A 25,865-nucleotide genomic window follows, 5' to 3' on the forward strand; every position below is an offset into this window, starting at 1 on the left:
CATTGTATTGGGTGTGTTGGGGACACAAGAGACTCTTTGTTATTTGGTTGCAGGGTTGTTTAAGAGAGACCGTCTTCATCCTACGCCTCCCACGAATTGATAAACCTTAGGTCATCCACTTGAGGGAAATTTGCTACTGTCCTACAAACCTCTGCACTTGGAGGCCCAACAACGTCTACAAGAAGAAGGTTGTGTAGTAGACATCACAAGTCTCTTCGAATTATCGGTTTAGTTTGGCCTACTAGATTGATCTTTCTTGCATGGGAGAAGTGCTTAGCTTTGGGTTCAATCTTGCGGTGTTCTTTCCCGGTGACAGTAGGGGCAGCAAGGCACGTATTGTATTGTTGCCATCGAGGATAAAAAGATGGGGTTTATATCACATTGCCTGAGTTTATCCCTCTACATCATGTCATCTTGCTTAATGCGTTACTCCGTTCTTATGAACTTAATACTCTAGATGCATGTTGGATAGCGGTCGATGTGTGGAGTAATAGTAGTAGATGCAGAATCGTTTCGGTCTACTTGACACGGACGTGATGCCTATGTTCATGATCATGCCTTAGATGTCTTCATAATTATGCGCCTTTCTATCAATTGCTCGGCAGTAATTTGTTCACCCACCGTAATACATGCTATCTTGAGAGAAGCCAGTAGTGAAACCTATGCCCCCCGGGTCTCTTTTCCATTATATCGAATCAACTTGCCAATTTCTATCGCCGTTCCTTTTTATTGCAATCTTTACTTTCAATCTATACAATAAAAATACCAAAAATATTTACTTTACTATCTCTATCAGATCTCACTTTTGTGATTGGCCGTGAAGGGATTGACAACCTCTTTATCGCGTTGGTTGCAAGGTTCTTGATTGTTTGTGCAGGTACCAGGTGACTTGTGTGTCGTCTCCTACTGGATTGATACCTTGGTTCTCAAAACTGAGGGAAATACTTATGCTACTTTGCTGCATCACCATTTCCTCTTCAAGGGAAAACCAACGCATGCTCAAGAGGTAGCATTGAGATAAATAAATTAACGGGGATCACTATCTTAGGTATATAGGTATATATAGGATAAGAGCATATATATTTAATTGGATCCATCAACCCCCCCATACATTTGGGGAGGCGAACCCATCAGTGATCAATCATAAAAATGCGACCCAACCCCCCCTCGAACTGGCCCTAAACGTCCGGGCTATCCGACACCCCTCATACCCAGCCCATATCTGGGGCTGATTTGGGGAGGCCCGGACGCGTCTGCCCCATCGTATTGACGTGCGGGAAGCACTCAAAAACCCATCTATCCAACAGAGCTCACCGGTGTGTATTCATGTCACCGCTCTGGCGCATTGCCCGAGGGGCCAAACCGGGCTATTTAAGCCGGATGGCGAGCCTTAACCCTAGCCATCCCATTTCCCCCCTCTCCTTCCCATCCACATCGCCACTGCGGCCCTGTCCACACCCTGTTTTTAGCTCTAACCTCGTCATTCACCAGTAGCTATGGTCTGCCAAAGGATTATGTACTACAAGATGCTGACCCCACATCGCCCCGTGGAGATCTAGGCGGAGATGGAGGCCATCTAGGCACGGCGCGCCGCTCGCGTTGCAGCCGACTTGCCTCCGCACTCTTTGGGGAAAGAGATGGAGGAGCGGGAGGAGGCACCGGAGCAGGAGGCACCATACACGAAGATGGAGGTGGAGCCGTGGGATGAAGAGGAGGAGGGCGAGCGGATCCAGCACTCGATCGTATTCACCAAGAAGGATGCACTAGCGAAGTTTGAGGTCGTCCAAACGGAGGAGACGACGGAACAACGTGCCATCCTGGAGCCCATCTACTTGAAGCTAGTGGTCAAGGCAAATCTTCGCTACATCCAGAAGGCGGAAATTGTGTCTGAGGAGCTCTTCACTGACGAGGAGGACACATGGAGTTTCGCCCCACCGCTAATGACCACGAAGCTGGCGGCTCCGACCAGGACGCCATCAACATATCTGACCACGAGTAGATAGTCTAGCTATGTACGTAGATGAATTTTACGTTGCATATAGTACTATGGGTATGAGGATCAATAAATGAAGACTATGTTTGCGGTGCCTAAAAAATGATGGTTGACCAGTCACTGTCCGCAGACGGGCCCACAGATGTATAGGTTCCTGGATTTGTAAACTACTGTTGTAGTTGCTCTAAGAACTCTCGAACAACTATTCAAAAATCATTAAAAAACCTACTTCTTTAGTTATACAATGTAGTGCATACAATTTTTCTTTTCAAAAGTCAAAACATTACAAACTTTGGTCATGTTTATAGACAAAAATATGTACATTTAAAATGCCAAATGCATATCACTAGATACATCATCGGTTATATTTCCGCGTTGTATATGTCTGAAAAGGTATATATATAAATAGTTTTCCCTGTAAATTCGGTCAAATTTTACTCAGTTTTACTTTTCGGAAAATCTACACGCACAACATTACGGGACGGAGGGAGTATTTGGAAATCAGTTGACCGGTAGAGGGCAGACAATCACCATCGTGTCATCGTGTGTTCACCGACGCCATTTGGAACTTTGATGAAATTCATCTCTGCATTTTTTTGGGCACAAAAAACAATCTGGATCACCCAATGCTTTTCCCACCCGATGCCAAGTGGGAGTGCCAAGGCGCCATCCTCCCCCACTCTTCCCACTTCTCTTCCGCGCCTCCTCCTCCCTGCCGTGCTCGCGCTGCTCCTGCTCCCAAAACCCGACGCCGCCTCCCCGCCCCCGCTCGCCTGCGGTGCTGCGGCCTCGACGCCGCATCCCCAACCGACCACTCTCCGCCGCGGCGCCGCCATTCTCCCTCCGCGCCGGCCGCCTGCGCGCGCCCCCTCCCTCTCCCTCCGCCTCCGCGCCCTACGCGCGCCTCCCTCCCTCCCTCCCTCCCGTGCCACCCGGGGAGGTAGCTCGGCCGCTTCCCCGCGATGCTGCAGTGGACGGGAGGCTCCAGGAGGCAGGTGTACGCCGTGAGTTCTCGGATCCCCCGCCCCCCGTTTACGCCGCGCTCCAGCACCGATTAATTTGGGAATTCCGCATGATTCGGGTTGTTTTTGTTTGAAATCTGTATCTGGGTAGTTTCTGCACCGCAACATTGCAACGGCGGCTGCTGGCTGGCCTAATAATCGTAGCATTCTGCAGTGTATTTCGTAACGAAGTGCTAACATTTGCTTGATTTTTGGGGAACCTGACGGCTTTGCGTGTTCGTCCTTGAGATGAGCGCAGTCCAGGAAATCGACACAGAGCAGGTAACCTTGTTGGCCTCACCGATTTCAAGCTGTAAAAGTTGCTTCGGCACGGTTAGTGTTCTCATGTCGCTGTGACTGATTGTCGAGACAAACATGGTGGGCAGGCAGAGGCAGTACTTTGAACAGAAGAAGCGGCAGCAGCAGACGGCAGGGCTGCAGAACCAGGATGGCATAGATGGCGCAGGCGGCCAAGCTGTTGGTGATCAGGCGCCTCGATCGCTTGACATCCTAAGCCTGAACAATTTGGCAGCTCCAGTCAGTCACCGCAATGGCCCTGAAAGTGAGTTTCTGTACATGTTTTGCAGTGGTCGAAGTGAACTTGCTACACATTATTTTTTCTGTGGTTAATCCTGCTGCTCTTCTAGCACAATGCAAGAGAATCTGGTTGAGTAGGCTGACCAATGTCACTCTAGTCAGATAGAAAATTTCAAGTATATGAACCAACAAACAATGGATCTGGTTTCCTTCAGGAATAGAAGAAATTGGAAAACAATGTTCTTGTAGCTATGCATTATAACTAGTGAGCTGCTCCTTGGCTAAACCATAAATGTAAACTCAATAATGGTATTATTTAACAGACACACTTTTGCAATGCACTTTCTGTGTCTTATTTTGTTCTGCATGGTGTTTTATTAATGATGCGTGCTTCATCATGAACCTGAATGTCTGCCGTATTTTTAACCTCTTGATATTTCTTAGTATGATTGTTTTACTCTTATTTCAGATGCAGGTAGTGTTCTTCCAAATTTGGACAAGGCAAGTTTTAGTGCTTCCCCTCTAGAGGCGCTGAAGAAGATCACTTCTTCATATAATATTGATCCGAAGGAAACAAGTAAGAGTACAGCTATATGTATATCAGATGAGGGAATTCATTATGCTTTTCTTGTTATATTGTATTGCATGCTTAGCACAGATATATTAACAAGATCAATGGCATCCACAAATTTCACATCGTATGAACACTGGGTTTATATGTTTCTCTCTTGAATATGCTGCTGTCAAAAGTAGAATGAGACATGCTATTAACTGCTGAAGTGTGCAATATGCTTTGTAGGTAAATTTGAGTTTAATGTGAATTTTTGCTGCTATTTTGCAGGTTCTCAGCCTAGGTCAGTATCTCAATGCAGTATGATAAGAGTGTGCTTAATTGATCTAGTGTTGTGAGATACCAGTCTTGTATGTTGCCAGATTGTCGTCACCCGTTGGTCATCAAGATGTTGCAGCTGCTGTTAACCCTCGTGAAGATCCTCTTGCTCATCCATCCAATAACTATGGTGCCAAGAAGCGAAATCAAAATGTGGATCTCAACAGTGGCGGTGATGTTTCCTTCACCACTGCCAGTCAATTTTTTGTGGCCCTACCGGCTGAGTCATAGTTCAGGTTTATACGTTGCAAGTATCTGAAAGATATTCATTAATGAAAAATACAAGCCCTAATAGGTGTACTTAGTTAGGTGAACAATTATTTAATCCAACCAGCATTTCTTAGTCTTTCGAATTGCAGCATTGATTTATAAATGTAAATTGCATAATTGAGATTAATTCACTTGCTGTGTGTTGTTGAAACTATTATTTAACTATGATTTGTCCTTGCAGAAATTTCACTTATTGATTTGGTCAGATACGAGGGATCAAAAGATAAATCTACCGCTCAACCTGCCCGTGAATCTCATGTTTCATTTTCTGTTAAAGGTGCATTTTCAAAACATTTGATGCATAGAATTATGTTTTATCTACGAACATCTTAATCTGGATTATTGTGTTATGGTTGTGTGCATTGTTATATGTACTTTTCCCGGTTTCCATGAGAACATACACCTAAAGGACATTCTTGTGTTTTTTTGAAAGAAAAAGGAATATTTACGTGTTTACATTTCTTTCTAGGTTTAGCGTCTACAAAAGGAATTGTTATGATTTACAAGGTCATATTGACTGTTTTTCTCATGTCAAGTAGAGTTGTTAAGACTTCCAAGTTTGTTAATGTATTTTCATTATGGAACTCATATGAACATCGTGATAGTACATCTGTGGCTTTTGACTTACTAGCCTTGATGAATTCTGGGTCCATGTTGTTTTCCTCTTTTAACAACATAAGAAGGTGATCTAATAGACATAACTATGCTTCTGGTTTCAGGCCTTGGCCATGTCAAGATGGAAACTCCTCTCCAGTCACCAAGATTCACCAAAAGGTTGCTTTGAGTTAAATGACTGTTTCATCTATGAAGTTAATTTGATGTAAAGAAGTTCAAATGATAGGCAGTTTTCAGTGCAATAAATGAGCGAACTGTTGTGAATTTCTTTACCTCAAGGAAATACATTCCTTACAATGAAAAAATGTCTTTCTAGTTTGTATTGCCGGAATTAAAATTCATCACCAAGTGCGACATAAACTTGCCCTTGAGACCTAGAATAATGAATTATTGGTCCAGTTAGTTGGCTTTGGTCCAAATGGTCTAGTTTCCCATCGTATCGCTACTTGAGGGATAAAGCTTCTTGCCTAACATAAAAAATAATAATGTCTGAACTTTTCTCACAGCCCAACGCTGTGCCCCTAGGCCCTAGCTATCTTACGATTATTTTGTTTTTGCAGGACTTTACCTTTGCCACCAAAGGCCTCGCGGTACACGCAAAATAAATCCAGAAGGTCCATCCCTTTTGATACCACAAAAGGATTGGTGAGAATCTCAGATCCCTCATCTTTTGTTTGGGATCATGTACAAATGTTTTGTAAGATAAGTAGAAAAGAACATCAAAGGTATAAAGCCTAGAGAAAAGTAGAAACATGATTCCAAAAATTATGGTGGGTTGGCTGCTCTCACCTGTAGCTGCTGGCTCTATTTTATTTCATACTTACTTAGATCTGTATTAAAGAATTCAATTATACATCTGATGTTGTTTATGTTCTTGATTGAATTAGTTGAGGAAGTAGCTGTAATTTTTTTATTCTTCCCTAGCTAGTAATGGCTTTCAAATGTTTTTTCTATCATTTCAACAGGATTCTCTAATGTATGGTATTAGCATGATGAGAGAGCGAAGCGCTTCACACAAAATGGGTAGTCTTGTGGATGAGTCAAGCTATGTAAGGAGGACAAACTGTTATAACTCCAATGATAATCTTTATCCTGGGGATGAGGACATGTTTTGTAATCCTCAAGCTCCAAAAGGTTGGCAATGTAAGTTCTGCTGCATCATCTTATTACCGAGTATGGCCACTCAGATGTTGTGGCCTAAGAAAATATTACATTCTATTTTTCTACTGTGGACAGCAAATTGTAGTAGAAGATATGACAGTCTACCTGATGTAAATTCTGATAAACTGTGGAACATAGAATCATTCAATTCAGATGATCATTTTCCTACTCCAAGAGCGGAACATTTTGATACAGTCGACTATGGTTTTGAAGAAAGATACTCTCCAGAGCGAAGGTTATTTCTCCACTTATATCAAGATACAACTAATAACTTCTAAGGGGCTATGAATAATTTATTTTATTGTTGCAGAACTTCAACAAGAACTAGCATGCGATTTGAGACTTCAGGTCAGAATTATCTGTGTTGGTGTTTTCCTTATTTCAGTGCACCAGACAGAGTTCCATATTACTGTTCCTGTACTTCCCCAATTGATCTCTAACTACTGGATTGTGAATGTGTATTATTTCATACAATAATATTGAAGTATCATGATTTAATTTCATATTTTTCCTGTACTGGTAGAGCATTGGAAATCTGAATCTGCTGTTCTATAGTTTGGCGAGTTGTTGAATTTTGTTTTATTACAGCTTGCTTTACCTTTCGTTAATTCAGCAGCCACCTAGTAGCATGTTTAAAGTACAGTTGGGAAACATTGGCCTGCCTAATCTGGATATGCTTTGTTTTCCTAGCTCCTATTTTTTCTTACCATTGGCCTGCCTAGCAGGGCGCTTGCAGTTTCCATAGCACTGTGACTAATTAGTGCAATGTTTTAAAAAAAAATTCTGAGCCTTTTGTGTTTCTTAATCGCGTCAGGGCATGACCTCTTTTCTGATCAGTCATTACTGGATGATGACAATGATATGTTACAGTTTGACTGGGAAAGGTAACAACAACAAATCCTCTTGGAATTTATATTAACACATCAATTTGATCTTGTTAAAATTCTGGCCAGGCAACCATCGTCTAAGAAAATACACAGCACAAACATCACTTTTGGCCCTTCTGCTTGGTCTTCTGACATGGTAGATGATGATTCAGAGAAAAGGAAGAGCCCATTGAGGTAATTAGCAAATTAACCTTGGCTGTCATGTTTGACTGGGTTCAGTTTTTCTTAATGCTCGTATCCTGTGCCATGCAAATCATGGGGCATTGTCCTTGCTGATCCTTCCAAATTATTCTCTGCAGTGAAGAATCAAGCTCATGTGCTGCAGGTTAGTGATATTTGCTATCTGATTCTGTTCTTTCTCCAGCAAAGACTCTTGACATTGATGATTGATGGGTTGTACAGAGTATAATGTTATGCATGTGCACTTAAACTAAGTTGTCTTCCTCTTTTTGGTTCACTTCCATAGCAGTGAAGGACATATCGAGCAACAAACCAACACTGTCTGTAAAATGCACAGAGAAAAATATGAACGAGAAGGATGACTTCCATACAAGCTTGGATAAGTTTGATATTCCAAATATCGGTGCACATCTAGATGAAATGTCAGTATTCAGGGATGAAGAAGAATACCACAAAAGAGCAATAGACCGGAAGAATCTTGAAGCAGATTATTGGCCAGACAAGGCAATGGACCAACAGAGAACCCAAGAACCAAGCTGCCGTTTATCACTTCAGGAGAAATTTGCTGACTGGGGTTCTTGTACCTCCCATCTGAAGGGTAGTACTCGACGAAACAACCCACCGAGTTGCACTGTAATGCGCGAGGATAAACCTTTTGATTCTATTCCAGATATGGATGGATTTCAAACTGTGGGATCAACTGAATGGAGACCTACATCAAAAGTTCGTCCTGTTTTCCACAGACCTGACAGTGCGTATGACGAGATTCATTGGCAGAATCCTGTTTCAGATATATTTGGCAATAAAACGGAGTTTTCAGACCCATTCCATGCCACGGACCTTCCGAGCAACATTGATACGTGTACTTTCTTGGGACAGAAGGCAGACAAGAAGAAAGAAGATAACTTTGACTCTCTCAAGAAATCAAATGCAGACATATTTCATTCTGCGAGTTCTGTAAATGAAACTGTGGTTGGTCAACACACTACATGTTCTCAGCAGTCTGGCAAGGATTCACGAAGGCAAGGGTTTGATCCTGGTATTGATTTTCAGGAGTCCAGACTACATTCATTCTGGGAAGATGGCCATGTTAGTGATGACACTTTTCAGGGCGATACTGAGCTGAGTAGTCTGTTGGCAAGAAAAAATGATGAGAAGAATAAAGGCGGGATTGAGAGGCTCGAGAAGCCAGAAACAAAGACGTCGACACAAAGATCTAAACCTTCTGGAGATTTCAGAAATGAGATGAGTGAAGCTGAAACATGTTCTGATGGCTCGGAAGTGACCAACTATCCTGGGGTGCAGAATGGAAAATCAGCAGCAGCAGCAACACAACTTCCTGCAAACTTGTGTCTTGAGGAAACCTCAAGAGGAATGTTCCAAATTCATGCTCAAGTTGATTGTGTAAAAACAATGTAAGTAGCGTGCCCTTCAAACATCAGTCTCTATTCATTTCATGTATTTACATGGATGCTCTTTTCATTCTCCATTAACAGAGAAAATCCCGGTGTTGACTTTGAAGCTCCAGTGCATGTTAGAAACATTATTCATGATGGTGGAGATCATACCAAGGCCAATCCAATGTTCCAGTCTCCTTTCATGGCAGGTCTGTTGTCCATTCCACCATAGCTCTTGCTTTAACCCTGTAATCATTGAAACACAGAAATATGTATTCTCATCGATGTGTCGTTATATTTGCTGACCTCTAGAGAAGGTGGGGATTGAGAAGAAGGTAATATCAGGCGTGTCATCGAGCAACAGTGATATTCAGTTTGAGGTTATGCTTGAACGTCGTGTTCTCCAACGGTTTTGTGTTCAGAAGATAGTGTTAGAAACACCAATGAAGGACAAGCTAGAGAAGGTAAAGGATAAGTAGCTCGGTCGTATTCCGTCATATACCGTATCTTTTTCCTCCAAAAAACATATATGCGCTCAAATGGTTATATGTGACATCTCTGTTCCGGACGAAACTTGATATGCAAATTTACTTGATGCTCGAACCATGTGGTAATTCTTGCAAATGCCATTGTCCGCCCTCTGTCAGCAGTTGATTAATTTCTGAAACTTGATCTTCTTTCTGATTCAGGTTACACACTTCAGGACGATGGAGGATGGAACTGTCCTGCGAAGAAGTGTCTAAGCAGCTAAAAATAATCTAGTAACACAATGTCTTGTAAGATCCTGTGTAAGTGCCACTGGCGGGGTTCGCGAAATCAGCATCGCAATGCGGTGAAGCATGCACAACATTCGCCCATATTGCGTGCTTCAACCTGTGATTATTAGGAGATGCCTGTTTCAACATGTGATTGTTAGGGGATGCTTGCCTCAACCCGTGATTATTAGGAGATGACAAATCAGGTGGGTGGGGTGTACCTATAGTCATTCGACTCCCCTTAAACTGAAGGAGCAAATACATATCCACCCTAGTTAGTGCATGCATGTCCAGATTTTTTTTTCTGCGTGCACCTGGCCTGAATCTTGTCGATACTCCGTCCCACTAGATAAAAGGATCAGTTGCTCTGTTGATTTTGATTTTCAGGATTGGGATCTTTTATTACCTCGACTTCTTCAGAATATCGAGAGTGTAGCAAGCCAGCAACAGCATATATTCAAGCCTTGCATTTTTTGAAGAAAAAATGAAGAAGAAATTAACTTAATTTCCAGTTTGAGTAATAAGAATGTAAAAAAAAAACATCGTTTGCCTCACGTACCATAAACAAGCATATAGGAGTACGAAACTTCCCTGCTCACAGCAATTTTTTATAGATCAATCACGCACAATCATCAAGCCATACCTGTTCAGAAAAATAAGACCTAAGAGCGGTACGAGAAAGTTTGCAGCGGCGCGCGACGGGGCAGGAGCGGTGTTTGGCGGCGACGGCGATGAGACAGGTGTGAGCCAGGCAGCGCCGCCGGCGAGCAACAGAGTGTCACGGCTAGGTTGCGTCCAGCCCAGCAATTTTTTCAGAAACTGTGAGATGGGGCCAAAGTAATATTGGTTTGGTTAATTTGAGGGAGCAACTAACTAGAGGTCCGACACTCCAAGCTGTTTGCTCCGTGGCTGTGAGAATTCTTGGAGGCATTCACTTATCGAGTGCTCGATGTCCCGTTGCGTATGGGCTCTGGCACAAGAAGAGGTAGTTGAACACATGATCTACACTAGGGAAGACAATACTAGAAATTGGTTGTTCTCGATGCAGTCCTGGGTTTCTCATGCCGAGTTCGTCGCCATGGCATTGAGCTTGTGAGCAATAATATGGTCGACTAGGAGAAAGGCTATCCACGAAGCTGAATTTCGGTCACCGTTGTAGGCTCGTTTATTTATCAAAGAGTTTTATCGCATATCTTCAGATTTCAGAGGAGAAAGTTCAACAACAGAGAGTGCCGATCAACTCTAACAGCCGCGCCCCTTGCATTCCTCCTCCGGAAGGAATGGCGAAGCTAAACACTGACGGAGCAGTATCAAGGAAGGACCTGTTATGTGGTGTTGGGGTCAATAAGGGATCGGCTAGGTCCAGTTTATAACCCTTTAAACCAGAATTTTACTTTTCTGATCGGTTTTGAGAAACCGGCTAGAGGTGCGTAAGCCCCTAGTAATTTTCGATGTTCTTGAAAAAAAATCAATTTCGATGTGAGGCACGCAGTCACGTTTTGAAAACCGTTACTCGCAACAGGATGTTGATGACTCGGATTCGGATGATGATGTTGATTCAGTCACGGGACGCTCCGCTTTGTTCTCTGATCCCCGCTCCTCCCCTAGGACCGAAACCCTAATCCCCATGCCAATCCCGCCCCCCTTGGATGGCGACGCCGCGCTGCAGCAACCAGATGATGACCCACCAAGGGCTTGCTCGACACGGCCACTACCTCGAGCCGTGGTCCGGAGGCGCAGGCAGTGACTCCCGGGTCACCAATTTTGGCCCTGCTACGGCGTGATTGGGGCATGGAATTCTACATCCGGGTTGATCACACATATCCTGATGTGGGTGGGCCGTTTCAGAGCTTACAACAAGCTGAGAATGCTATTGACAGATATCTTCATGGCCGTCGTGATAGCACAATGTAAAGTTTCTCGACTTCGTTCTATATTTTCTTCGCTCCATGTCTTTTTTTTGTATATTCCAACATGGTGACATGTGAAGGTGCTGTAGGCAACAAAAGATAACTCTGGCTTTTACGGCATGCATCGGGAAATAACAAATGCTCCAAAGTTTTTTTTTGAACATAATGCTCCAAAGTTGGATATAGAGAAACCTAATATGTATCTTTACCTCTTTACTCTTTATCTTTACCTATAATAATAAAGCAAATTGGGTTCCTTTCGTCCGTCATGGCATTTTTCAGAAAAGTTCCTTTATTTCAGAGAATTCAACCCGCAGTCCTGTTTTACATTTTTTGAACCCCCCCCCCCCCGATGTTTTACGTAATTCATCCGCAGATCATATTTAAGTCAAACAATGTTTTTTAAATCATCCATATCTTTTAAACCATAACTCCGATTTGAACATGTTATATATGAAATTTGATTAGAAAAATATGTAGAATATGAATATGAGATTATTTTCACCTGTTAAGTATTTTTAAATATTATTTTGGAATAGATTTAAGTCAAACAAATGATTTTCTAAATTATCCGTATCTTTTAAACCGTAACTTCGATTTTAACATATTATATATGAAATTTTATTAGAAAAATATGTGAAATCTAAATATGATGTTAATTTTACCTGTTAAATATTTTTGAAGTATCATTTTGGGAGCAAACTTATAATTTAGAGCGTAAGATCCGTTTTCCTTTCGTATTGGCGGCGACCCGAATTGCAAATAAACACCCCACTATAACAATATAGGAAAAAGGAAACATTGATAACTACACATGCATACCTCTGAAAAATGTCGCAGGGGAAAACAACAGATTTCTCATCACGAGAGAGAGAGAGAGAGAGAGAGAGAGAGAGGGGGGAGGGAGGGAGGGAGGGAGAGACGCCTTAGGATTAAACATATTCAAACACGTATTTTTTGTTTTGTGTGAACACCGAGGCCATCGCCGGCGAGGGTGAGAAGGAGGATAAGCGGCAACACAAATATGATGTCTCGCGAGATGGACCTACTGTGGTCTTGAGTGATGGTTGTTGGGGTTAAGAGTGTGTGTTATGTTTCTCTCCTGTTGCAACGCACGGGCTCTTTCGCTATCGCTAGTAATAATAAAGCAAATTGGGTTTTTTTCGTCCATCATGGCATTTTTCAGAAAAGTCCCTCTATTTCAAAGAATTCAACCCGCAAGAGAGGGAGAGAGAGACGCCTTAGGATTAACCATATTCAAACACATTTTTTTTTGTTTTGTGTGAACACCGAGGCCATCGCCGGCGAGGGTGTGAAGGAGGATAAGTGGCAACACAAATATGATGCCTCACAAATATAAAGGAGATGGACCTATTGAGTGATGGTTGTTGGGTTAAGAGTGTGTGTTATGTTTTTTCTCCCGTTGCAACGCACGGGCTCTTTTGCTAGTAGATGAAAAAAATCATTGGCATACAACAATTTTATACCCCTGTTTTGGTCCCACTATTGTAGGTGAAACTTTTATTGTGACCGCCAGTGATATATAGTTAACGACATGGTCCATGGATTATAAGGATTGCTGAAATTAATAAAGTCACATACGTAGATGTTATGCTACCACTGTTTGTGTTGGCATTTTTTTTATGAGTCAATATCACCAATGGTGCTTAAACTTGGCACAAACGATCACTTTGGTGCTATAACTTGTGGCATACATTAAATTGGTGCAAAAACTTGGCTCGGACCTGCAAATACGGTTCTAATCGCATTTGAATACGAAATACGCTGACTTGGCACGCCAACATGGAGTGGAGCCTGTTTTTTTGTGAAAACCCCCTCAACTTTTTTGATTCTCACAAAAAAACCTTACAAACACGCGGCAGATGCCATTTCATTTTGACTCTATGACACATGGGCCCCGCCTATCAGAACCCAAGACCAACTACTGGATAGCTAGCCGTCCTAGCCACTCCAACATTCACGTTGCAATGACAAATTCTTATAATAGTTTTTAATGTAGTATCAGGAGGACACATTGTTTGTATATAATATTTATAACACCCGAATATGTGAACATTATTTGAACATATGTAAAACATAAGTAATAAAAATAATGTTCAAATATTCGTGTGTTATAAATATTATATACAAACAATGATTAGTAAATAAAATTATTTGAATATACACCCATGTACTCCCTTCGTAAAGAAATATCCAAACGCTCTTATATTTCTTTACAGAGGAAGTATTATATAAAAATATTTGGTAAATACGGAGATTTAAATGTTTATTAAATGGATAAAAAAAATTATACACTTGTAGCTTATATTTAAATTATACGAAATGATGAATACAAACATTCGTGCGATATAATTTTCACTCGTGATTTATGTTCAGAAAAATATAATTTAAATATTAGCCACTAATGAATATTCATATGAAACTTTTAAAATTTAAATTATGAACATTTATTTATACAAACATCGAAATATAAACATGTGTGTATAATTACAGAATTGTTTGTACAATTAAAATAATATTTCGGAATTGTAATGTTAAAAATATTTGTATTGTTATTAATTATCCAAACATTTTTGTAGTTCACAAATCTTATTTTAAATGTATGAATATTTTGTAGTTCAGTTTGTATTCACCACCCTTGATGGAGGACAATATTATTAAATCGTAGTGAAATGCTCTTATGTAATCTAGGTGCATGGAGCGAGCTGGTGTTTCTCGGAGGGAGATGGGTATACGTCAGTGTCTTTATTGGCCCGATGGCTCTAAGAAGAGGCGTACAAAATCGCTTGTACTCGAGAGAGCCCTCGAACATACGTGCAGATTGGTTCGTGCTGTGGTGGACCGGTACAACGAGGATCACAATCTTTTGGGGGTTTGCTCTCTGTCCCTCCCACCTGGCCTTGCGCCACAACACTTTTTATCGTGTTCATATAACAGTTGTTTATCCGACAGATGCTTCTTATTGCAGGATCTTGCATATGAACTCAAAGAGGTTGTGCACCATGAATCATTCCGTGAGAAGAACAAGTCTTACCGCCATGTGAATTTCACTGCAAAGACTAAAGGAGCTGACGGTTTGGATGACTGGTTCGACAAACTATTCTTTGCTGAACTTAAAAACACAAAACAAGAAGGAAATCATGGAGAATGGGTAGTGAGCTCTTTTTTTGCATGGTAATACATGTCTCATTTATATAGAATAAAGATTAAGTTACAAGGCACGTAAGCACCGATCATACATAACGGAAAAGATAGGAAAACCCTATGCAAAATATCATCGCCTGTCCCTTTCCTTCGGCACCACCGAAGCGGCCCCCAAAGGATAAAAAGACAGACCACCTCTTTACCCAAGCTCGATGCGACTCCATCGCTGATCAGCAACTTTACGGACCTCCAAAGTAGTTTGTCAGAAGCAAAACCATAGCCGTTGAAAGAATCAGACCGGAGCAACATGTCCCCGGACACGCCATCGAACTTTAGAACTGACACCCCCGCATGACGAGGACGTCGGAGGAGGAAACCAGAACTGTCAGCCTTCAACCACAGACCCAACACAAGATACTCCATCTTCCAGCTGTCACTTGCGTAGACAACCGCCTGCGCGTACTCCTGAAGGACAAAACCTCCCTGCTCCACCATGACGCCGGAGGCAACGCCACAACAACGGAGACAAAGCAGAAGGAGAGACACACCTGATGGAGTCGCCACCGTCGCCTCGCCAACACCATCCATGAACCCTAACACTGCCGCTCTGAGGGATCGACAGAGATACGATGCCATCAACTCCGAGACGCCGCCATGAAAGACACCGCCAGTGTTGGAGTGAAGTTGAGGCAGATTTATTCATCCAGACGCCGCTCCCACCATCCCAACGACGTACCACGACCTACTAATTCAAACCCTAACTACAGAGCGGAGGAACGGGGTCCCCCCTCCCTCCTGCCGCCGGAGCAGCGGGCAAAGGAAGAGCGGGCCAGCGCCTCGGCCGATGGAGATCGGAGGAAATAGATTGCCTCTCCCTAGTCGCCTGGTGGTGGCGGCGGCTAGGGTAGGAACGCCTCGCGCAACTGCTATCCTAACCCGTAGTGAGCTCTTTTTGCACGGTTGAACCCGCTGATAATGGTATTCTCTACTATTGCAGTAAATTAAATATTGCTGAAATCCAGTTTGTGGGTTGCATTACCTTGAGCTTATCCCCTTCCCCCTGCGTCACCCTCCTATGGCGACACGGGGGAACCCTAGCCGCAAGCGGTAGCAGAATCCTCCGCCACCCTCCCCCCGCATTGCTGCCGCCGGAGAGCTGGACAACGAAGCCGCGCCAGACCCCAAGAAGGTGGCGGCGGGGCGGATCTGGCCTCTCGCGATCCCAACCCCCCGCCCACACTCCATGCTCGACCCCCACCCCCGGCGACTACCTTGTTGGTCCGGTCCAGCGTCGGTGCGCTGATACGTCCATTTTGCATCATGCTTTTATATCAATATTTATTGCATTATGGACTGTTATTACACATTATATCTCAATACTTATGGCTATTCTCTCTTATTTACAAGGTTTATCATGAAGAGGGGGAATGCCGGCAGCTGGAATTCTGGCTGGAAAAGGAGCAAATGTTGGAAACCTATTCTGCACTGCTCCAAAAATCCTGAAACTTCATGAAACATGCTTTTGGAATTACTAAGAATTATTGAGCGGAAGAAATACATCAGGGGGCCCACACCCTGTCCAGGAGAGTGGAGGGCGTGCCCCCCCTTACTGGGCGCCACCCTATCTCCTGGGCCCACTGGTGGGCCTCCGGTGTCCATCCTCTTCTATATGAGATCTTTCACCCTGGAAAAAAAATCATGGGCAAGCTTACAGGATGAAACTCCGCCGCCACGAGGCGGAACCTTGGCGGAACCAATCTAGGGCTCTGGCGGAGCTGTTCTGCCGGGGACACTTCCCTCTGGGAGGGGGAAATCATCACCAACGTCATCACCAACGATCCTCTCATCGGGAGGGGGTCAATCTCCATCAACATCTTCACCAGCACCATCTCCTCTCAAAACCCTAGTTCATCTCTTGTATCCAATCTTGTATCAAAACCACAAATTGGTACCTGTGGGTTGCTAGTAGTGTTGATTACTCCTTGTAGTTGATGCTAATTGGTTTACTTGGTGGAAGATCATATGTTCAGATCCTTAATGCATATTATTACTCCTCTGATTATGAACATGAATATGCTTTGTGAGTGTAAGTGCATCTAGTGCCACCCCTAGTTGGTTTTGGAGTATTGACGACAAAGTTGGTTGAGGGACTGATGCGTTTGTGAGAATTGCAGGATAACGCAGGTAGTGTCCCACATTGATTCGGTTTACCTACCGGAGATGACCCCTAAAAATGTATGAAGACATTGAAGACAATGGTGGTATGAGAAGATATTCATATTGAAGACTATGACATGAGAAGACATTGTGTGAAGACTTTGGAGCGCGAAGACTGTGTGGTTTCGTTGTTTCCTTTTCTTCTTTGTTGAGTCATAGGAACCACCGTACTGTTAAGTGGGGTCCAAGTGAACTAAGTCAGAGTGACTGAAGTGATGTTCAACTCAAATCCTATGTCTTCGAGCGAAGACAATGAGAGCAAATCTTATCCAGAGCTGGAAGAGTCAGCTTTACTTGTAGCCCAAGTAAAGTTGCCGCGTGTGTTTGAAATCTGACCGTTGGAACACGTGTCAGTTCCTTAGTGACCCAGGGTCATTTTGGACAAATCAGGTCGGGTGAAATCATGCCCTCTGAAGCACAACCTGAAGAGGAACTTATCATCTCTGCACCAAATCAACCTGAAGACAGTACTCAGACCGAAGACAATCCGTCCAATGATGACAATGATCAGCCAGAGCAAAATCTTCGTCCTGTTCATCCCCGTATTGCAAATGAAGTTCAAATAGAAAAGATAATTGACATCATCAATGCACCTGGTCCGCTCACTTGATCAAGAGCAACACAGCTAGCAAACTTCTGTGGGCACTTTTCATTTGTGTCAATATCAGAACCCAAGAAAGTTGCTGAAGCTTTTATGGAACCTGAATGGATTCAAGCCATGCAAGAAGAACTTCAACAGTTCAAACTGAATAATGTCTGGGAACTTGTCAAGCGACCTGATCCTCGCAAGCATAACATTATTGGAACAAAATGGATATATCAAAACAAGCAAGATGAGCATGGTCAAGTCATCAGAAACAAAGCACGTCTGGTGTCTCAAGGATACACTCAAGTTGAAGGAATTGACTTCGATGAAACATTTGCTCCTGTTGCTAGGCTTGAAGCTATTCGCATACTGCTAGCCTACGCTAATCATCACAATATCTTGCTATATCAAATAGATGTAAAGAGTGCATTTCTCAATGGCAAGATTGAAGAAGAAGTATATGTCGCACAACCACCTGGCTTTGAAGATCCAAAACATCCTGATGTGGTGTACAAGCTAAACAAAGCACTATATGGCCTCAAACAAGCTCCTCCTGCCTGGTATGATACAATCAAAGACTTCCTAAAGAGCAAAGGCTTCAAACCTGGATCCCTCGATCCCACTCTCTTCACGAAGACATATGATGGTGAACTGTTTGTGTGACAAATATATGTGGATGACATAATCTTCGGATGCACCAACCAGAAGTATAGTGATGAGTTTGGGTACATGATGCAAGAGCAATATCAAATGTCCATGATGGGTGAGCTGAAGTTCTTCCTTGGTCTTCAAATTCGTCAGCAAAGGAATGGCATCTTCATATCTCAAGAGAAATACCTCAAAGATTGTCTGAAGAAGTTTGGAATGGAAGACTGCAAAGGCTACACGACGCCAATGCCAGCCAAACACCATCTTGGTCCCGACGACAATGGTAAAGAGTTCGATCAAAAGGTATACCGCTCCATGATTGGTTCTTTGCTTTATTTATGTGCATCTAGGCCAGATATTATGCTTAGTGTTTGCATGTGTGCTCGATTCCAAGCGGCACCAAAGGAATCGCGTCACTTAGCTGTGAAGCGAATTCTTCGATATTTGGCTTACACCCCAACACTCGGATTATGGTATCCCAAGGGCTCAAAATTTGATTTGGTTGGATTCTCGGATGCTGATTATGCTGGTGACAAGGTGGATCGCAAGTCTACATCAGGCACATGTCATTTTCTTGGTCGATCACTTGTCTGTTGGTCTTCGAAGAAGCAGAACTGTGTAACACTCTCAACTGCTGAATCTGAATACATTGCTGCTGGATCCTGTTGTGCTCAGCTTCTATGGATGAAGCAAACTCTCAAGGATTATGGCATCAACCTGAAACAAGTACCTCTCTTCTGCGACAACGAAAGTGCCATCAAAATAGCCAACAATCCAGTCCAACACTCGAAGACAAAGCACATTGAAATTCGTCATCACTTTCTCAGAGAACATGTTATGAAGAAAGATATCGATATCATTCACGTCAACACTGATGAGCAACTGGCAGATATCTTCACAAAGCCCTTGGATGAGAAAAGGTTTTGCAAGTTACGGTGTGAGCTAAATATCTTGGAATCCTCTAACGTCCTGTGATCAGGCACACATCCTAACACTTATGCATGTTGATGACTTAGATGTGCAACACACAAAGTAATGTATATCTTCAATCAATGAAGATTTACTCTCTGAGTGTGAATATATTAACATGGAATTTGACTTCGGAGCGCCACAATAATTGTGCGTCGTGTCTGGGTCTAATACTTCCTATACGATGGGTAACGCCACCACCAACTTTCTTTGTTTGAAGTGTTTCACTCAAGGCATTATATTGCAATGACTTCGCATTTGGTTTGTCTTCAGTTTCAATTTGTCTTCATGATTTGATTGCTTTCTGATATATATATATATATATATATATATATATATATATATATATATATATATATATATACTAGTGTTCTGTCCTCTACAGCATTCACTTATAGCTATGTCTTCAAGATTGGATCTTTTGAACTAAGTGAATGTGATCGGACCCTAACCTCTCTATGCTTCCTATCTTAAACTTTATCTGTCCAAATCATATGCATTCTATTGAAACTGTCGAATGTCTTCTCTGCGTCCTAGTCAGCAGAAGGCAAAGAGACAAACATTAAATCTGTTTTAAATGGCTTATCTTTATTGTTGAAATCTGGAGAAGCCGGAACAACTCTCCGACATGCCTGGCGGGCGTGGGAACATGGGACAACTCTGAGTATGTTGCATGCTTGCCACATGCCCCTCAGATGTGAACCGCCAGGGGCACCAGCGCAATTGCACTGTGTCTCTCGCCTACTTATAAATACTTGTCCCCTGCAGTAAAGAAATCCTTCTTCCACCTCTCCACCTCCGTCAAAACCCTAGCGCCACCGCTAGCTCGCGACGATGCCGGCGACTAAGCGCTTAGCTGTCGCGACTTCTCCGACGCCGTCCTCACGCCGGCCGCGGACATCGTCCTCTCCGCCGTCGCTGTAGGTGTCCTCCGTCGCCAAGTTAGGGCACGGTGGGCTGAACTGCTCAGTCTCCTATTCTTCCATCTAGCAGTTCTTCGTGCGGTAATTATAACTCTATTTTTACCACCTTTTTGATCTTCAAGATTCATCCTATTTACCGAAAGTGGTTTTTTTTCTATTCAAGTTAGATCTATTCTGTCTGCATCTCATACTGCCTAGTCGATTCACTTAGATTTCCTGTCTAGGTTGATTCCTCACTTGTACTTATTCACGGATTGGTACAAATCTGGAACCAACTCACCTATATAAGTGAATGTCTTCGCATCATGAGGTCAATGTCTTCAAACTGATTTATCTTCAAAATCTTCTGAGAATGCATATGACCTCTTCCCCTTCCCTCGCATCTCTAATGCTGTCACAGGTACATGTCCGTGAGAGAATCCCTTGGTTCTCATAGTCTGCATTCGTTTGCAGAATACTTACATCATCATATAAATTCTCCTGAAGCCAGTTCCTGCTTGACCAGCAAGCGTAAATCTCTGAAGCCTTTGAACGTGCTGAAGCCATTCAGTTTGAAGTTCATGGCTGCAGAAAAATCAGCAAGGAAGGGTGGCAGACAGCGCAGAGAAGGAACATCTAAAGATCTGCCTGATGATTTAGCAGAACTATACAAGACAGATCCTGAAGAGAACTATCATCAGAGAAAGACGCGAATCCAATGGATTCGACGCTATTGGGCTGAGGAGTGGTTCAAGTACAAGTTTGTGACGAAGGAATATGCAGAGAAGAATGCCATCAAGAGACCTTGGGGTGATATTCTCTATCGAGGCCTTCATCCCAAGACCAGAGCTGAAGCCATTGACCAAGGCTTCTATCCGTGCATGGTCCGTGGACCACAGCCAGAGAACGCAGATCCCACCTCACTACTATTGTGTCGTGACGACTCACTCTTCAAGTGCAACTACCAGTTTGCTGTGGCTTCGGCCAAGAAGAACAAGAAGTCCTTGGGCTTGGACTTCAACCCAGGTCCCTCTGCTCCCCGTGCTGACGGCTCTCGTGAAGCTAATCCCAATGAGATCAGCCCCTTCTCCAACCTTGACGGCCTCATCACCTATATTGTGGTCCAAGGTGCCAGAGTAGATCATTCTGACAATGATGCTGACTCTGATGAAGCCCCTGCTCCTCCTCCAAAGCTGCAGAAGCAAAATAAGTCAAAGGCTTCAACCTCAGCTACACCTCCGAGGACTTCTCGTGCGAAGCCACTGGACACTGCACCTCCTGAAGCCAGTGTGCAGTCTGAAGATCAATCCCTGTCTCCAAGAGAACGGAGAAGAAGAAGCAACTTGTCAGACCATCTGATCAAAGAGCCTTGACTCCTGCCGCCATTCTGCGTGAAGAACCCATTGATCTATCAAGCGATGAAGATCTTGCTGATGATGCCCTTGAGCAACTGATAAAGAGCAAGGAAGAAGCAGAAATCTTCAGCAACTTGCCTCTCTTTGACGTGGCCATCATCCACAATTTCATTGATGAATGGTTCGACACCCCCAATGTCAGCTTTGAAGATTTACAGCTCCCCATTGGCCTCAGCGTCGCCTTCAATGGTGCCATTGCTTCTGAGCTAGCTCTCGCTCAGCGCATCGTTGAGCTCAAGAACAAGATTGGTTATGGGAAGGCTCAATTCAAGAAGCATGTGGTCAAGCTAAGTGTTCAAGACGTCCACAATTTCAAAGTCATGCTCCATGAGCTTAAAGAAGCTTTTCTCAAGAAACGCCAAGAAGCTCAGGGCTCTTGAGAGCGCATGAAGATTTTGGCTGATAAGTGTGTGCTTGCCTACAATGAGGCTGAGAAGCGCAAGTCACTTGGCCGTCCTGGCATTGACCCCAGGATGGCTGCAAAGAAGAAGAAGAAGCACCCAGCTGAACAGCCTGAACCTTCAAGCCAAGAAGCCCCTGGCATTATCTTCCCAAGCAGCATGACTGGCTCGAAGCCAAAGGTCACCACAACCGCTTCAGAACAGAAGAAAATGAGGGCTGCCGAGGCTGAAGCCAGAAAGAGAAAGAACACTGAAGCCTCTGATGCCGCTCCCTCCAAGAAGAAGCGCAAGACCAAAAAGACTAGGGCTGCTTCCACAGAGCCCTTAGTCGTTGAACCCATTTCTGTGGTTCGCCCAGAGTCAGAACATCAAGAATGAAGGATGATAGTCCATGAGCCTGCTACCACAGAGGCTCATGAAGCTGAAGATATTCCAGCAGCTGAACCCACCGCTGCTGAAGACATTGGTCATGATGACAATGTAACTGATGATGAAGTTCTTCCTCAGATCGAACATGACGTGGTATCATCGCCTGTTCATACGAATAGCGAACTCATCAGCATTGGTCGTCCATTAACGCCAATTGCTCAGGATGCATCGTGGGCTGATCACCCACAACTCCAAGACTCCCCTAGTACTCCCCAACAACAACAACAAGCTACACCCCCCGGGCAAGAAGAGGATGAAGACTTTTAGGCTCAGCCAACTCCATCTCCTAAGGTGAAGCCATCACTTCGCAGGCTTCGCAGAGGACAAAGGCCTAAAGTCCCTCTGTCGAGCGTTCCAGAAGGAGAAGTGCAACGTTCACCTATTGCACGGCAAGTATTTTCTGAACCTGCTCCAACTGTGAATGTCTCCGAGTCTGAAGCACATGCTGCTGAAGACATTCTGGCTGCATCAGCCGAAGAAAATGAAGAAGAAGTACATGTACCTACTCCCCCAGCAATTGAAGAAGAAGCAGTTCCTGATGTGAACGTGCATGTGCCCGACCCTCCTGCTCGTCAAGAGGAGGTTGACAATGTTGAGGCTGCCACCACCAACGTCAATGAAGCCAGTGACGTAGTCATGGCTGACGCTAATGTGGAGCCTGCACCAACCAGTGTGCCTGAAACCAATGAGGCCACTGTGCCTGAAGATTATGAGGCCCCTGCACCTGAAGCCAATGAGGATGCTGCACCTGAAGCCAATGAGAATGCTGCACCTGAAGCTAATATGACATCTGCTCCCGAAGCACCTGTCGTGCAGCCTGATGCCTCCACTATTGCCCCTGCTCCTGTTTTGCCACCAAGGCCTCACACAATTGAGCAAGCATACAGTCATGGTCAGCTTACTACTATCCGATGGCCCATTCTGGTGCCTCCGCCCTCTGCCTCAGGACCTCAATTCAAATATCATGTTGAGCATAGGCCTCAGGTCCAGAAGCCTAAGCCAAGGTTGCCAAGGTTTCTAGGTACTGCCAACTCACCAGGGTCCTTCAATGCTAATGGCTTCAAAAGCCACAATACCTTCTTTGACATCGCCAAGAACCCCTACTCCAAGCCAAGGATATCATCAGATCGGTTCTGGAGCTATCAGCAGAGAAGCTATTACTCATGCGTGCTATATGATCAAGGGCGCATTTTCCCTCATATGCGCCTTGACATGAAGCTATTGCTGGACTGCCGTGCTTAGAAGAAGCACTTGACTGCTTTCGTGATGCTGGTCTGCTCCACTTTGTGACAGACAAAGAACATTGGAATGAAGAGCTATTGCTTCAATTCTATGCCACTCTGCACATTCGCGGCTACAACAGGGACATCAAGACATGGGTTCTCGAGTGGATGACTGGAAATGTTCATCATGAAGCCAAAGCTATGGATATCATCGAGCTTACAGGGCTAGCCACTCCTGGAGAACTATATGAACCTAACTATTAGCTACACCGCAATGCTGTGGAAAGCATTTTTCATAAGCCAGAACCCAATATGAGCCAGATGTTGAGAATGATGAAGCCCTTGCCATCTGACGCTGAATATCCAACAAATTTCTTTGTTGAAGACCTTGAGTATCTGCCTCGCACCATATATCATATCATCAGGCGAACTCTATGGCCTGTCAAAGGACATTCATCAGCGGCCAAGCTTGAAGGAGCTATGAAGACTTTGGTCTTCTATATTCTCAATGGCATTAGCTTCAACACTCAGGAGTTCTTCATCAGGTAACTTGCTGCTTCCGGCTCTGACCTATTTGGTCTGAAGTTTTATGCTCCATGGGTCATGCGCCTCATCAATCGACACTCATCTGTCAATTATCAGCCCTCTGCTTGCAATCATATAATCTTTCTGCCAGAGGTTGATATGTCAGTTGATGCTATATACTCTGACCCTGCCAAGACGCCTCTATGTCTTCAGAATGTCGAGCACCAAAGCTTCACTCAGCCTATTGAAGGTGTTCAAGCAGCAACACGAATCTATCCATTGGCTGGTAACAGTAGTCTGCCTCATAGAGCGCCCACTGAAGCCACTGAAAGCACCATTGCACAAAGGCCTCGGAAGCGTTCTCGCGTTCTCAATGACCAAGAACTTCTTGTGGCACTTCATCAAAAACAGGATAAGCATCATTTCTGGCTCAAGAGACAGATGCAAAGCCTCTTGGTGGATGTCAATCGCATTCGCAACCTTGCCACCAAGAATGCCTTTGTTGCTCATGAAACCTGCCGGCGATCATGGAAGAGTTTGACCTTGCTCAGTGCTGAAGCTGATCTTCAAGATGATGGCTTCAATGAAAGATTCCAGTTCGACTCCACTCCTCCACGGACTGCTACCCTGCATCGAACTCCATCTCTTGAAGACTCTGAATATTCCTCCTCCGCGGCAACGTTAAATGCCAGAGTGATCGATGATGAAGATGATTCTACTTCACCACCTCCTACTACTGCGTGCATCGACACTGCACCAAGTTCATCTGCACCGCCAACCAATGCCGACAACCATGCTACTTCACCTACTCATGATGACGAGTAGATGCTCTATGTCTTCAAACCTTTTTGGTCCTTACTGACAAAAGGGGGAGAAGCGTATGAGTTGATAGTCTTCAAGCGGGTTCATATGGGCGGTTGCATTATATTTTGCTGTGTGCTTACAACTCTTGCATTTTGAAACATTTGGTTCTTTGAGTTGTAACACCTAAATTTGATGGTCGTCTGCTACTTCTGCTACTTATTTGCCTTACTATGATGCGATGATAAATTCCGCATGTGCGAAGATAACTTCCGCACTTAGATCATTCTGCAAACGTCCATTTTTCATTATGCATGTCATTCTACTTGCTATATCATTTCATGCATGATGAATTATCTTCATAAGTTGAAGTGGATCTCCACAAGTACAACCTGCCATGTGCATTTGCATTCCAAAAGCAAATTACTTATATGCACATCTTCAGGGGGAGCCCTTGCAACTTATGAAGACAATTCCCTATCCTTACAATTTCACATACTTTATCCCCGTTGAAAACTTCAACCAGTTTGTCATCAATCACCAAAAAGGGGGAGATTGTAAGTGCATCTAGTGCCACCCCTAGTTGGTTTTGGAGTATTGACGACAAAGTTGGTTGAGGGACTGATGCGTTTGTGAGAATTGCAGGATAACGCAGGTAGTGTCCCTCATTGATTCGGTTTATCTACCGGAGATGACCCCTAAAAATGTATGAAGACATTGAAGACAATGGTGGTATGAGAAGTGTTGGGTTTCGTAGTAATTTCAAAAATTTTCCTACGCACACGCAAGATCATGTGATGCATAGCAACGAGGGGAAGAGTATTATCTACGTACCCTACGCAGACCGACTACGGAAGCGATGACACGACGTAGAGGAAGTAGTCGTACGTCTTCACGATCCAACCGATCAAGCACCGAAACTACGGCACCTCCGAGTTCGAGCACACGTTCAGCTCGATGACGATCCCCGGACTCCGATCCAGCAAAGT

The 25,865-nt window shown here is 43.8% G+C and overlaps 1 protein-coding gene across 6 annotated transcripts; it reads left to right on the forward strand.

Annotated features, from left to right (window-relative positions):
* The first annotated feature begins 2,653 nt into the window (after nt 1–2,653).
* On the forward strand, nt 2,654–10,071 carry LOC123068813 (uncharacterized). 6 transcript variants are annotated; one of them, XR_006432028.1, is made up of 19 exons: nt 2,654–2,997; nt 3,254–3,276; nt 3,381–3,556; nt 4,001–4,108; nt 4,373–4,385; nt 4,465–4,592; nt 4,872–4,967; nt 5,410–5,464; nt 5,866–5,950; nt 6,271–6,448; nt 6,542–6,701; nt 6,777–6,814; nt 7,281–7,350; nt 7,420–7,527; nt 7,653–7,678; nt 7,820–8,948; nt 9,030–9,139; nt 9,248–9,394; nt 9,620–10,071. XR_006432028.1 is itself a non-coding variant. In XM_044491483.1 (19 exons), the coding sequence occupies exons 1-19, from the start codon at nt 2,956–2,958 to the stop codon at nt 9,671–9,673; spliced, it is 2,751 nt and encodes a 916-aa protein (XP_044347418.1). In that variant the 5' UTR covers nt 2,655–2,955; the 3' UTR covers nt 9,674–10,071. The 6 variants fall into 6 exon arrangements, 5 of the variants coding, with proteins under 5 accessions (XP_044347418.1, XP_044347421.1, XP_044347420.1 ...); XM_044491483.1 differs by having other exon boundaries at nt 2,655–2,997; nt 9,243–9,394; XM_044491486.1 differs by having other exon boundaries at nt 2,655–2,997; nt 6,271–6,439; nt 9,243–9,394.
* The last annotated feature ends 15,794 nt before the right edge of the window (nt 10,072–25,865 follow it).

The sequence above is a fragment of the Triticum aestivum genome, chromosome 3B (genome assembly GCF_018294505.1).
Source record: "Triticum aestivum cultivar Chinese Spring chromosome 3B, IWGSC CS RefSeq v2.1, whole genome shotgun sequence".
NCBI lineage: Eukaryota > Viridiplantae > Streptophyta > Magnoliopsida > Poales > Poaceae > Triticum > Triticum aestivum.

Bases quoted from the DNA above. Each gene is read 5' to 3' on its own strand.
- LOC123068813 (XM_044491483.1), top strand. From the start codon at position 2,956: ATGCTGCAGTGGACGGGAGGCTCCAGGAGGCAGGTGTACGCC. The intron at 3,277-3,380 runs GTAACCTTGTTG...CATGGTGGGCAG, and splicing joins AGGAAATCGACACAGAGCAG to GCAGAGGCAGTACTTTGAAC. The intron at 9,395-9,619 runs GTAAAGGATAAG...TTTCTGATTCAG, and splicing joins TGAAGGACAAGCTAGAGAAG to GTTACACACTTCAGGACGAT.